General features: G+C 44.5%; 1 protein-coding gene and 1 long non-coding RNA gene across 2 annotated transcripts in view; one reads left to right on the top strand and one right to left on the bottom strand.

The window, feature by feature from the left end:
- LOC140915413 (uncharacterized) overlaps positions 1–15,409 on the bottom strand; it is a 111,237-nt gene that overhangs the window by 10,411 nt on the left and 85,417 nt on the right. The window lies entirely within an intron of this gene.
- Positions 8,868–15,359, top strand: LOC140907220 (toll-like receptor 8). The gene is given in 9 exon segments (XM_073332660.1): positions 8,868–9,477; positions 9,480–9,546; positions 9,548–9,804; positions 9,807–9,901; positions 9,958–11,052; positions 11,054–11,186; positions 11,189–11,348; positions 11,350–11,671; positions 15,192–15,359. Coding segments are annotated over 9 exon segments (2,907 nt in total).

Raw genomic sequence — 15,409 nt, forward strand, 5'->3', positions numbered from 1 at the left:
TCTTTGTGTCATTATGTCATTCAGACATCTGCCATTGCTTCATATTTTTTCTGTTACACTGTTAGTAAAATGTCTTTTTATATATGTATGAGACATATTAATTTTTATATTTTACACCACCTCATGTAAAGGAACAGATAGACTGATTCTGGCCACTGGCATATGCTTCCTAATAACCAATCTTCCTTTTTCTATGTTGTCAACTATATTTTCTTTAGAAACTGTTCACTAGTGATTGTAAGAGTAAATTCAAAATTGGGCATAAAGGTCAATATGCATATACTGAGGTAAGAATAAATATCTACGTAAGTGTATAAATAGGAATGTGCAAGTGTTATTGATACAGCGTTATAGCTATCATTTGGTTCCCAAACCACTGGTGCAGTATTTCTATGCCAAGGGAGGAAAGTAGGATTTGGCGAAGCATAGATTTATACAGGTGTTTGTTATAGCAATGTTATACATGGAGAAGTACACAAGCGGCTGTTTTACAAATTGCTTGTGGTAGGAAGATGTGTGGGTAACTGGGTTTGTTCAGTTTGGGGATCATTATATGGATGATAAGCTGACATATTATTGGCTGGTTTTAGGGTGGGGCCATCGTGTCTTTTTGTTTCATGTATGGTTTTCACAGAGTGTGAGGTAAAGCCTAACAGTGTATGTACTGCTCTTGGGACTGTGTAAGGGTATGTCATCACTGCAGCCTTAGCTCAAGTGATCTACACTACGTTTTGTCTCTTGAGTTAGCCTAGCTTGAGAGAAAGCAGCTATACTACAAAACAATGCTTGAGCCACACAGAATGACTGATTTAGCATCACCGACACAGCTACTATCTACTACATTACTACCTCAAGCATCAGCAGCACTTGGGCTTCAAGCCATACCCCCCTGATGGCCAGCTACCTTGAGTTTGAAGCACCACCTAACTCTAACGAGAGACTTTTGTGCATGGACAAGAGTTGGGTTAGGGGCAACATTTGAGTTATATCTTGTACTAACACAGCAGTGAAACGACTCCCAATTCCAGCTGTGATCTGTTCCACCTCTTATATTTCTTTTAGTTTCTTTAGCCACATCTCATTTGCAGCGCTTTCCTTCATGAGCCAGAATATTTTCTTGCATTAAAGCATTTTCTTGCAGTTGTTAATATTTTGAATGAGTATTGTCCTGTGCTGTTATGAAAGTTCATGAAAAGGCCCACCAGGACATAAAAATAGGTCTAGTTTTTATTACGGTTTATGTCAAAGGTTTTCTGTAAATGTTTGTGAATGGGTGACCAGGCCCAGAAATTTGTGTGGGGAATGATTTGCCCCTGTCCTGTCCAGCAGAGTTTGGAACTATTCAAATTCATTTTGCTGGTCAGCACTGGGAGCTAAAAGCAGCCTGTCACTAGTTGCCATTAGAATTTTCTCCAGAGGGGGTGAGAAGGGTGGTGCTTTGGGCATTTTGAAGATGTCTGATCACGTGCCATTTTATCAGTATCCTGAAATTCTGATTTTTGTGCTACTTGTGGATGCTGTGACTTACCTGTTGAGACCTTTTCACTTCTTATCAGTTTTCAGGATTAGCTTGGTTTTCCTGGATTCCCCCCACCCCACCCCATTGGAATCCATTCCTGCTACATACCGATACCTGGGGCCATTAATTCCATGGATCTTGCAAGTTTCTGTGATAATGATACTGTAATTGTAAATAATAGAAGCTAATAAGTTTATTGAAATGAAAAGCCTGACATAGGGCTGGAAAGGGCTTAATTTGAGCAGTTGCACCCAAGCTAGTATCGTTAACGTGTATTTGGATTGGATAATGCAGGTGTCATTCCACTGAAGACAAGGGTGTTCCATTGGTGTAAAAATGGTGTAAATAAGAGAATAAGGCCCAACATTTTCAGTAACTTATAAAGAAAAAATAAAATGAAATAAACTTGCTTTTATTTAAACAAAGCAACTTTTACTGGAGGATACTCTGGGTTTACTCCAGATCCACCAACAAATTAGTTCATTTCAAGAAAAACAAAACTTGAAACTTATATTTTGTTCTTTTCCTTTTATTTTCAGAAGGAGGAGGAAAAGCTGGCTATTTTAGCCCAAAATAGGCTTTTCTCAAAGATATTAAGGATGTCTACTCGCTTTGTGGGGCCTTATTTATGGTTGATATAGAAAATAGGCTGATTCTTTCAGTGTTCATACAATGTTACTCTAAGAGGTGTCTTAACTGAAAAGTCCTTGAATGAACAGCATTGTAGGAGTGTTAAGTACATTGTGATCAAGTGAGCCATCTGGATACAGAAATATCTAAAAGTCACCTTGCTCACCATTGTGAGGGAGGGGTTCACAGTTCGTCACATGAACAGTCCCACTGACTTCTATTTAAATAAAATTATTAGCTGACTTCAATTGGACTGCTCATGCTGTATGTAAGAGGTTCAAATCTGACCCTTATGAAAAAGTTTGGGTTCCATATTAATTGTGATTGGGAGAATTTTAGGCACACAATATTGTTCTTTAACAATCAAAGGTTGTTAATGTGGATTTGTCTCACACGGCAATATATTAATTTCACTGTAAAAGTAAATGTCACTTTAAATTTAAAGTTAATTACAAAGTTATATCTTTTTCTTTCCCTTTTTACTCAAGACTGCATCCTTAACATTGTTCACACTTTTGATGTACAGAATACCATTACACTTCTGTTTTGACTTTATCTTCTGATTCCCATTGCCTTTATTATAAAACCGTGAAACATCTTGTTCCTGTTTCTTAGTTCTTGATTCCATTAAAAACACGACACTTCCCTTTTATCTCTCCTTCACTTCCCAATTCTGAAGGCTTCCTACTCCTGCGCTTTGTGCAAACCTGTAAGAAGTGTGTGTATTAACTCTGAAACAGTTCTATTATTTATAGAAAAAAAGCAGCATGCACTATCTGCTCAAATTAACTGTTTATTTCCAACCCCAGACATAGATGGAGATGGAGAATTTCACATTTAATTTCTTGCTAGCAGTGATTTTTGATACGCTAGAGAAAAGGATTTTTTGAAGGCAGACTTTCTGCTACTCTGCAATGATGTACAAGTCAGGCTTCTGCAACTGATTTCCATGGACATGCTCTTTACCGCAAGAACGCATTATTATCCATGTATCTCTTTCTACTAGCGAGAATTCTTCATTTCTGTAAGTAAATGGTATAGTTATAAGACTGTCTATTTCTATTTGAACAAGTTGAGAACTTTCCATTTTCTCATATATATATATACATATATATATTTTAAAGTTAGTAAATATCTAGCAATTCTTAGGGTTTTTAGAAAAAACTCCATTGTATCCATTGTATTAAAATTAACATTTGGTTCTAATTTTATCACTGCTAATCATTTTTGCTGCTTATCTTTTATTCTTTATTGAACAGACATTGTCAAGGCTGTCAGCTCCAACATTTGATTTCCTACTCCACCCTGCTACAATTTCTATCCTTTATTCTTTAATTGGCAACAAAAAGAGAGGGCATATATGCTGATGATTTCAGGTTACAGGAATGGAGCTCACAATGAAAGCGAAGGAACAGTGCAATATTGATCTGATCCAAAGCTCACTGAGGTCAGTGGGAACCTCTCCATTGACTTCAATGGATTTTGAATCAGACTCTAAGAGCTAGCTTTTTAAAGTAGACAGACACCTAATGGGATTTTCAAAAGCACTCAGGCACCGAATTGGAAGTTAGGCACCTTGGTGCTTTTGAAAATCACACTAGGCAGCTATCTGTATCTTTAGATGTCTAAATTCATTTAAAAATCAGGTCCTAACTCTTTCTTATCAGAGTCCTGCGTTGGTGGTTGGTGAGTCGCCTGATCAAGGAGTTAGAGATGCAACATTGTTTAAATTTTAACTTTTGCAGGCAGATTGGGAAAATGTTAGGGGCAAACATTTTATGATGGAGGTGTTGATTGCAACTCCTTTGTTAAGACTGAGTGTTCAATATAACAGGAGCATTAAAACTATTTGATTACATTCTCAATAAAATAGCAACACACAAAACATAAAAAGTAAACTTTCAGAACTATCTGTATTTTTCCTGGGGATTTGACGAAAACTGGTTTGATACAGAAAGAATAATAAGAGCTCCAAAATGACCCCTCTTTTTTGAAGTTTTTCACCTTATTGTTTCACCTTTTTTCTGGCTCTTTGAAAGAAAACAAAAACACTCTGGGATCTGCGTTTCATTCTTCTGTTGATTTAATGATTAATACAATGGCAGTTATACATAAGGGAGTTTAACCTGTGTCATGATTTGTAATTTCCTACATAACCGAAAAGAAATGTGCTAATCTGTGCTTGTTGTGTGATTAATTCAGTGATGCCAGAGACTGACACACACACACACACACACACACACACACACACACACACACGCAACCCTGCTCTCCCACAATATTCCTGTAGTCTAGTTGAATGCCCCCTGAATTAGGAAAGAGACAATGCGTTCAAATTTCATCTCTACTGACTGTAATTTATATTTCCATGCATCTCACAGCCTTATTATTCATCAAGGCTACCAGGCAATCTGGTATGAGTTGCCTTCTCATTTTACAAATATATAAAAGGTAGGAAAGAAACACACAAAAACTTCACATAATGATAGATAAAGTTGCTTCAGGACACTCCCAGCCAACTGAAAATGTGAAATGTATGGAAAGAAGTTAGGGGGAAAGTCTCCTACGTTCCTTGGCACCTTTGTGTTGCCCAAAGCACTGTTGGTAACACACTACCACTCTCCATAAGGCTTTCACATCTTCCTCCAGCAGACAGATACCGAAAAGCAATGCATACACCAACTTATCAAACTCACACTCAAAACATTAACAGTGACCATTCAAGTTGCAGTGGGGGAGGTTTAGGTTGGATATTAGGAAAAACTTTTTCACTAGGAGGGTGGTGAAACACTGGAATGCGTTACCTAGGGAGGTGGTGGAATCTCCTTCCTTAGAAGTTTTTAAGGTCAGGCTTGACAAAGCCCTGGCTGGGATGATTTAGTTGGGATTGGTCCTGCTCTGGGCAGGGGGTTGGACTAGATGGCTTCCAAAGGTCCCTTCCAACTCTGTTATTCTATGATTCTATGACCTCAGTGTTGTTAAAGCAGAATAATTTTCTGAACGTGTGAATGAGACGAGTTGATCTGTTAACACAGGGGCACCCAATTACCATGAAGACTTTGTACTAGAGTACTAATTTGATGACGTTGAGCTGCACATTGCTTTTTGGTATCTATTGGAGGTGAATGTGAAGTTTTTGAGTGTTTATAACCAAAGGTGTAATTTGGGGGTGTTAGTCAGCAATATGCAAATAAAAGAGCTCAGTCGTAAAGTCGGCTAATACAGCAGCTTTAGTTTGTGGGCCTGATCCCCTGCTCATTGATTCAACTTTACTGGATGTGAGATCAGGCCCTGTGTTTACTGATCTTAATCTAGCTCCTATTTCTGAAAGAGGCATAGCCACCAAATAATTCAGTCTTTGCTCAAGAGAGAGATGGGGCAGTAGAGCAGAAGTTTGGGTGAACAGTGGCTGAGCTGAATGGAGAAATTTCCCCAACATCTGCACTAGACATGGCCCACGCCAGAGCTATTAATGCAATGATCCCCAGGGCCTAAATTCACTCACAACTTTAATAAATACCCAGCTAGAACTGACCATGTTTGCAAAGGCTAAGATAGTTGTACATATACAGGATCATGTGCTTCACATGCACATTGGACTAGGCCCTAAGTTCACTGAAATAACTAGGACCCAGATCCTCCAGGTCAGGCCCAAACTCCCATGTAACAAATACTAAATAAAGACACCAAAGGTACCAGAGTGGTGGCTCCAGACCTGTGGGACTGTCTGGGCTCAGCTCCCCGCTCTAGGCATTGTGACCTGCAGGGTTGCCGTGCTGTTCAGGTTTGGCCTGGGTCCCCTGTGATCGTGATGGAAGGGTGTCCAGGTCAAACCTGAGCAGCACTGCAGCCCTGTGCACCAGGTCACAACACCCGGAGTGGGGAGCTGAACCCAGCCAGCCCCACAGGACCAAAGCCACAAAGAGCTGCCTTTCAACGCTGCCCCAGGACTCCCACACAACCCTTTGACACATTCTGGTGACCCAATGTTGGGTAGAGACTCATGGGTTGGGAAATCCTGGTTTAGAGCGGGGCTGCTGTAAACTATATTGAAAGCAAACTGGTCCCTAGCCACTTCCAGGATTGGGGAGCTGCAACTATACCCGCCTCCCTCAGCTGTAGCCAGTGGACACCGGGTATAGCTGAGGACTGTGGTCATTTAATTTCCAGTCATTGTAATATGTATAACATCAGTTGGTTCTGCTTCTTATGTAATCTTATGACTGCTTTTGAAGTATGAAACAGTACCTGAGACGCTTTCATAATAACATAGGATACTTGATATAGACAGTGTTTATGATTGCACACCAAAATCATCCAAAATAACATTCATCCCCCTCTGGACACTTTTTAACTGTGGATGGCAAGTTTATAAAATAACAAACAGCTTGAATCCATGATGTTCAGGTCATGATATTTATGAAATACTTGGTCCTTTTTTAATTATGTTATTAATGTAAGTTTGTGCACTAATTAGCATATGGTAAAATAGAGCATAAATGCTGCATCAGATGCCACTATTGTTATTAATGAGTCATTCATCTAAGAGCATAAGAACAGCCATACTGGGTCAGACCAAAGGTCCATCTAGCCCAGTATCCTGTCTTCTGACAGTGGCCAATGCCAGGTGCCTCAGAGGGAATGAACAGAACAGGTAATCATCAAGTGATCCATCCCCTGTTGCCCATTCCCAGCTTCTGGCAAACAGAGGCTAAGGACACCTTCCCTGCCCATCCTGCCTAATAGCCATTGATGGACCTATCCTCCATGAATTTATCTAGTTCTTTTTTAAACCCTTCTATAGTCTAGGCCTTCACCAAATCCTCTGGTAAGGAGTTCCACAGGTTGACTTGTGCTGTGTGAAGAAATACTTCCTTTTGTTTGTTTTAAACCTGCTGCCTATTAATTTCATTTGGTGGTCCCTAGTTCTTTTGTTATGAGAAGGAGTAAATAACATTTCCTTATTTACTTTCTCCACACCAGTCATGATTTTATAGACCTCTATCATGTCCCCTCTTAGTTGTCTCTTTTCCAAGCTGAAAAGTCCCATTCTTATTAACCTATCCTCATACAGCAGCCATTCCATATCCCTAATCATTTTTGTTGCCCTTTTCTGAACTCTTTCCAAGGCCAATAGATCTTTTTTAAGATGAGGCGACCACATCTGCACACAGTATTCAAGATGTGGGAGTACCATGGATTTATATAGAGGCAATATGATATTTTCTGTCTTATTATCTATCCCTTTCTTAATGATTCCCAACATTCTGTTAGCATTATAGACTGCTGCTGCACATTGCGTGGATGTTTTCAGAGAACTATCCACAATGTCTCCAAGATCTCTTTCTCGAGTGGTAACAGCTAATTTAGACCCCATCATTTCATATGTATAGTTGGGATTACATTTTCCAATGTGCATTACTTTGCATTTATCAACATTGAATTTAATCTGCCATTTTGTTGCCCAGTCACCCAGGTTTGTGGGATCCCTTTGTAACTCTTCACAGTCAGCTTTGGACTGAACTATTTTGAATAGTTTTGTATCATCTGCAAATTTTGTCACCTCACTGTTTACCCCTTTTTCCAGATCATTTATGAATATGTTGAATAGGACTGGCTGCAGTCCAGACCCCTGGGGGCAGGGCCGTATTTACCCATACGCAAACTACGCAGCTGTGTAGGGCACCAGGAAATTTGGGGCACCAAATTGCCCCAGATTTCCTGGTGCCCTACGCAGCTGTGTGCAGCTCCAGCAGCCAGCCCAATCCCCCAGCCGGCTGAGCTGGCCAGGAAAGCTGCCCCAAGCCCTGCTCCACCCCCATCCCACCGCCACTCTACCCTTTCCCCAAAGACTCCACCCCTGCTCTGCCCCAGCCCCGCCCCCACTCCACCCCTTCCCCGAGCTACATCCCGGGGAATTGCAGCAGAGGTCTGGCGTGCCCTGCACTCACTGGGCGGCGGGAAGTGGAGTGATCTGGTCCCAGCCCACTCCTCTCTGCCGGCTCCCAGCCACTCCGCCGGTGAGTGCTGGGGGGTGGTTCCCTCCTGACCCCAAGTCCCAAGGCTGGGAGGCAGGAAGCAGAGTGGAGCAGTCTGGGGCCGGGTAGCTCCACTTCCCGCCGCCCAGTGAGTGCATGGTCAGGCCCACCCTGCATTCATCAGGCTGTGGAAAGTAGAGCTACCCAGTCCCAGCCCACTCCACTCCGCTGGCTCCCAGACACACCGCCAGTGACTGTTGGGGAGCGGTTTCCCCTCTGCCCCCCCAAGCCTGCTCCTGCCCAGCCCTGGGGAGGCCTGGGGCTGTGTAGGGCACCACAATGTCTAGGGATGGCCCTGCCTGGGGGTCACCACTATTTTCCTCTCTCCATTCTGAAAACTGACCGTTTATTTCTACCCTTTGTTTCCTATCTTTTAACCAGTCACTGATCCATGAGAGGACCTTTCCTTTTATCCCATGACAGCTTACTTGGATTAAGAGCCTTTGGTGAGGGACCTTGTCAAAGGCTTTCTGAAAATTTAGGTATACTATATCCACTGGATCCCCCTTGTCCACATGCTTGTTGAACCCCACAAAGAATTCTGGTAGATTGGTGAGGCACGATTTCCCTTTACAAAAACTATGTTCACTCTTCCCCAACAAATCATATTCATCTATATGTCTGACAATTTTGTTTTTTACTATAGTTTCAACCTTAACTATAATGCAATAAATCAGTCAATGGTACAGCCTCTTGGCTTGTTTAAAAACTTAACAAAATTAGAGAAATTAGCTCACAGTCACAATCACCTGCAAGAAGTACCCAAAGGTCTCTCACCTAGTATAACCTCATTAGAGCTGAATGCCAACAAAATAGTTTCTATTAAGAACAACACCTTCTCAGAACTCAAAAATTTGAAGGAACTCTACATGGATCGGAACTGTTACTATAGCAATCCCTGTGGAAAAACTTTTGAAATAGAGGATCAGACTTTTGTGGCCCTCACCAATTTGACTGTGCTGTCACTTTCCTACAACAACCTGACCCGAGTGCCCCTCAATTTGCCCTCATCTCTAAGGGAACTTTATCTTGGCTTTAACAAGATAACAAGAATCAGCCAGGGTGATTTTAATGAGCTGGTTAATTTGCACCTTCTTGACCTAAGCAGGAACTGTCCAAGATGTTATAATGCCCCCTTTCCACGTGAACCCTGCACTATATACTCTTCCATTCAAATACACCAATTTGCTTTCCAAAATCTTAACAAATTAAAGACTTTGGTTTTCACCAGCACCTCACTTACAAGTGTACCAGCCATCTGGTTTCAGAACATGACACAGCTAAAGGTGCTATACTGGCATTTAACTATTTACAAAATGAAATAGTTTCTGGCAAATTCTTACGGCAGTATCTAAACCTTATTCTTACAGTATCTAAACCTCTCACAACATTTTTCTTCTCTAGTCTCTTTAAAACGATTATATCTTAAAGGTTATGTTTTCCAAGACCTGTGTGAAAAGCACTTAAAACTTCTAATTGCTCTAAAAAAGCTAAATATCCTTGATCTTGGGATAAATTTTATTAAACGAATTGAGCTTGCTGTATTCCAGAATTTTAGTAACCTCACAGAAATCTACTTAACAGATAACAGAATATCACCTTTTGTAGAGGACAATAATTGTCTTTTAGAACTGGTTGGAAAAAAGGCATTCCCAACATATTGCCATCTAACTCTGGAATGAGAAGGCCAGCCGAGCCATTCAGTAACACAAAAGTACAAAAAATTAGACCATTTCTTGTATTATATTCTTAGACCTTCATATGGTAAAGTGTTCTTCATATGGCAAAGCATTGGATCTGAGCTCAAACAGCCTCATCTTCATTAATCCAAATCAATTTAAAAGTTTTAATGATATAGCCTGCTTGAATTTGTCTTCAAATGATATTAACCAAGCTTTCAATGGCACTGAATTCAATCTAACCAAACTCAAATATTTAGATCTATCAAATAATAAATTGGATTTGGCTTATGGTTTTGCATTTAATGAAATGAAACTTCTCAAAGTGTTAGACCTGACCCATAACAAGCATTATTTTCGCCTGGCAGGAGTCACACTTAGACTGGCATTTATTGAAAGACTTCCTCAGCTAAAGGTTTTAAACTTAAGTTGGAATGCTATTTCCACACTGACGGACAGACAGTTAAGCAGCAATTCCCTTCAGGAATTAGTGTTTAAAGGAAACTGCCTTGATATTTTATGGGGTGACAAACATGAAAGATACATACATTTTTTAAAGAATCTCAGTAGCCTAACATACCTTGATATATCCCACAATAGACTTTTAAAAATCCCTAGTGAAGCATTCCTGAGCCTGCCACCGAACCTAACACAGCAATTCCTAAACAACAACAGACTGCAAGTGTTTATCTTTGCAAACCTCACAAGACTGAAATATTTGAAGCTGCTTGACCTGAGTCAAAATAATTTCAGAACTGTTCATATTTCATTCAAACAGTCCTTGCAGTCTCTGCTGTTGAGGGGTAACAGGATTTCAGAGATTGCTGTGGACTTTTCAGATACAAATGGCAGCCTTCTGTTCTTTGATCTGAGTCACAACAAGCTAAAATATATGAACCAGTCAACACTGGTTCAAATACAAGGTGTAAAATATTTAAAGTTAAAAGGCAACCCTTTTGCCTGCACTTGCCAAAATAGTGACTTCATAAAATGGATACAGTCAAGTACTATTTATATACCACAGCTAGCAACAAAAGTCAACTGTGCAATCCCTGATAAGCACAGAAAAAAGAGTGTTGTCTCTGCTGGTCTGCATGCCTGTACTTTGGAGGAAGATGCTGCAACATTATTTTATATTTCATTCTTTGTTGTTATTAACATTATGTTGATAGCTGTTACAAAACATTTTTTTTTACTGGGATGTCTGGTATACTTACTATATTTGTGCAGCAAAATTAAAAGGATACAAATCTACAGCCAAAGACAAAGCTCTCTATGATGCTTACATCGCCTATGATACTCAGGATGCGACAGTAACTGACGATTTCATCTAGAGGAAAACGGAGACAAGCACGTTCTGCTTTGTTTGGAGGAAAGAGACTGGGAGCCGGGAAAGGCTGTCATTGACAACCTTGCACAGAGCATCCATCGCAGCAGAAAGACCATCTTTGTTCTAACCGAAAGATATGTGAAAAATGGGAACTTTTTATATCGCTCTGCAGAGACCAATGGATGAGAATACGGATGTAATTGTGTTCATTCTACTGGAGCCGGTGCTACAGCATTCCCAGTACCTGAGGCTGAGGAGGAGGATCTGCAAGAGCTCTGTTCTTGACTGGCCTAAGAATCCACACGCTGAAGGCCTTCTCTGGCAAAGACTAAAAAGTGCAGTGCTAACTGATAACAGCATGCGACATGATGGGTGTACAGTATATAGAAAGAGGTTAGCCCAGGGGTCGGCAGCCTTTCCAAAGGGGTGTACCAAGTCTTCATTTATTCACTTTAATTTAAGGTTTCGCGTGCCAGTAATACATTATAATGTTTTTAGAAGGTCTCTCTCTCTATAAAAGTCTATATATTATAGAACTAAACTATTGTTGTATGTAAAGTAAACAAGGTTTTCAAAATGTTTAAGAAGCTTCATTTAAAATTAAATTAAAATGCTGATCTTACGCTGCTGGCCCGCTCAGCCCGCTGCCAGCCTGGGGTTCCGTTCACCTAGGCCGGCTGAGGGGGCCTGCGGCCTGCGGCTGGCAAGGGGCCGGCAGCCAGAACCCTAGACTGGCAGCAGGCTGAGCGGGTCCGGCGGCTGGGACCCCAGACCGGTCTGGGGTTCCGTCCGCCAGCTCCTTCCAGCCAGGGTCCCGGCTGCCGGCCCCCGCTCAGCCCGCTGCTGGCCTCGGATCCTGGCCCTGCCCACATAGAGTGGGTACCTACCTTCTCCCTGGTTCTAGCCTATTGTCTTCCTCTCTCTCTGCACTGAGCTGAGGGTGGGAGTGCACTGAGCACAGGGTGAAGGGGCAGACTGGGGTTTGGAGTGTTCAGTCTGGCCAGGAGCTGGAATGAGGGAGAGGACTCAGGGTTGGGGCAGGAGGTTTGGGTGTGGAGTGCTTACCTGGGCAGCTCCCATTCCATCAGGAATGTGGGGGGGGAGGAGTGAGAAAATGTGGGGGGTGCAAGACTCAGGGCATGGGGTGTGGGGGGGCTGGGTATGAGTGGGGAGTGCAGGAGTCAGGGCATGGGGCTGGGGGTGTGAGGGGAGGGTGCAGCAGTCAGGCATAGGGTGTGGGGGTGCTGGAGTAAAGTTTGGGGTCGTGAGGGGTGCATGGGTCAGGGCAGAAGGCTGGGGTGTGTGTGAGGTGCAGGGTCAGGGCAGAGGGCTGTGGGGGGGTGAGGGGTGCCAGCATCAGGGCAGAGAGCTGGGGGTGTGTGAGGAGGGTGCAGGAGTCAGGGCAGAGGGCTGGGGGCATGTGAGGGGGGTACAGGAGTCAGGGCAGAGGGCTGGGGGCATGTGAGGGGGTGCAGGAGTCAGGGCATGGGGTGTGGGGGGTGCTGGAGTCAAGGCTGGGATTGTGGGGGGTGTGGAGTCAGGCAGAGGGCTGGAGGTGTATGAGGGGGGTGCAGGAGTCAGGGCATGGGGAGGCTGGGGCGTGTGAGGAGGGTGCAGGAGCCAGGGCAGAGGGCTGGGGTTGTGGGGAGGTGCAGGGGTCAGGGCAGAGGGCTGGGGGTATGTGTGGGGGGTGCTGGAGTAAAGTCTGGGGTCGGGGGTGTGCAGGGATCAGGGCAGGGGGCTAGGGGTGTGTGAGGAGGGTGCAGGGGTCAAGGCAGAGGGCTGGGGTCATGGGGAGGTGCAGGGGTCAGGGCAGAGGGCTGGGTGTGTGTGAGGGGGGTGCAGGCGTCAGGGCAGAGGGCTGGGGGTGTGGGGGGGGGCCAGGGCAGAGGGCATGGAGGTGCTCCCAGACCCTGCCCAGAGCAGCTCATGGCAGGGGGCTGGAGGGGATATGCCCTAATTCCCCCGCCCTTCCCCAAGGCCCCATCCCCACCTCTTCTCCGCCTTCTCCCCCAAGCAGTGAGTGGGCTGCGGCTCTGCTTCTCCCCCTCCCTCCCAAGGGCCATCAGCTGATCGGCAGCCGGGAGGGAGAGGAGGAGGGGCAGGAACCCAGTATGGCGGGGGATGGGGGGAACCTTGCCTGCCCTGCAGCAGTAGACGGCAGGACCAAGCTTCTTCACCCTGCGCCCACGTGGTCGGGGGGTGTGATGGTTGCGGAGAAGAGCGGTCCGTGGCGGGCAGGATTTTTTATGGCACGCTGCTGCCTGCCGGGGTCCTGGCCTGGGTTCAGCAGCGGGCTGAGCGGGGCCGTTGGCCAGGACCTGGCAGGCAGCAGCATGCCATTAAAAATCGGCTCGTGTACCGTCTTTGGCATGCGTGCCATAGGTTGCCAACCCCTGGGTTACCCCATCATTTTCCTTGCTGATTGAATGGGGCTGTTTTATGGGAAGTGCCTTTCATCTAATGTAACTGTGACAGAGCTTTATGTCTCAAAGATTCTGCCTTGCATATTTAAAGCACTCTAGCTAAAAACGCATAATATGAAGTTATTCAGTGAAATGCATAACCTCAGTGCTCACATAATTTTCTGCTTTTAGTAATATTTACTGTTCATCTATAGGAAGTTTATTCTTTAATACTGTGTGATCCTGGGCAACTAATATCTGTGTAAAGGATACACTGAGACTCTCTTCTAAATTCATGTCTGTAAAGTGCCTTGCGGTCCCCTGATCCAAGGCACTAGGAGCATGGACTTGCTAATGGGAATTTTGCCATAGATTTTAATAGGCTCAATATTGGGCCTTGTGTCTATTCATGGTATTACTATTATTACTAAGGTAATGTTGATAATCAGTTCAAATGATTCCTCTCTTTCTGTACTGGATTGTGATGGGGCGTCTGCCCCACACTGGCCCACTAGGCATTAATAGAGCCATAGGGAGGCTGCACAGGTGGCAGTCAATAAGAGAGGGGCTGCAAGGAGCAGCCAATCAGGGCCGGGCAAGCCCATTTAATTTGGCCTGCAGAGCAGAGCAGCTTCAGTTGCTCCCTGGAGCTCAAGGCGGGAGAAGAAGCTGCCCTGCAGGAGGAAGAATGCTAGCATCTTGGTTAGAACAGTGCTGAGCAGGGTCAGGGGAGCAAGAGTGAGCTCCTGGCTGACTGCTAAGACTAGCATGCTGAGGCCCTGAGACAAGGGTGGAGAAGGTGATGGGGCTGCGTGGAAGTGGCCCACAGAAGTAGACTGAAGGGTTGGAGGGGACGCAGCACATGGCTGCCCTCTACAGGGTCTCTGGGCCGGGACCCAGAGAAGTGAGCGGGCCTGGGTACCTCCTGCCCCCACTCACCACTGAGGAAGTGGCTGGACAGAGGACTGCCGTTCCCCCGGAAGGGAGGAAGCACAAAGTGTGGCTCAGCCAGAGGGAGATGTCATGAAGAGGATGCCGTGGTCCTGGGAGTGACTTGGGTCCAAGAGCAGAAGAAGTGGCGGTGGCAAGACATCACCAGAAGAAGGTGCACTGGTGAAAAGAGCTAATCCCCGGGACAGCCAGCAGAAGGTGCCACAACGGTGAGCTGCATCCCGTCATATGGATGCATGTGATTATTGTGAGGGTTTGACCAGATTTGTTCCTCTGAAAGGCGGTTGTATTGTATTCATTTCATAACTAGTTACTGAAGTTCACCTCTAGCCTTATCCTGCAGCTACTCCACACATGAGACTCCCATACTAGTCAGTGGGCCAAAGTGCCAGCCCCAGTAAAACTGGGTATTTGGCCCACCTTGGCCTATGGGAATCCCCAAGTGGCACAGGGCTGGAAGAGCCATTTCTATGCCATCTCGCCCAGAGCCTCTGCCCTCTCACTCCTTCTGCTCCTGCCCAAAGTGCAGCTTGGATGCACCTGAGGGTTAGGGCAACGGGCACCAATGCACAGAAATGTCTGAAAGATCTGATCTCTACTTTGTATTTATCGTATTATCTCCTTCTTTTGTTAATACAGGGCCCAGCCATGCTCCAGTTGACTAGCAAAACTCCCGTTAAGTTCAAGGAGAGTGTGATCGACTTGCAGTGGTATGTTTTGTACAATAAAGTGGATCCAGCACAAGGTGAAGCTGTATTTAAGGAGGCGAGTCGGAGCACTGAGCTGAAGAGAAGGTGCTTAAGCTGACTCAACAGGTGCAGGAAGGAAGCTTAAGAAACTGCTCAATATTCTGAAGA

The sequence above is a fragment of the Lepidochelys kempii genome, chromosome 1 (assembly GCF_965140265.1).
Source record: "Lepidochelys kempii isolate rLepKem1 chromosome 1, rLepKem1.hap2, whole genome shotgun sequence".
Taxonomy (NCBI): Eukaryota; Metazoa; Chordata; order Testudines; family Cheloniidae; genus Lepidochelys; species Lepidochelys kempii.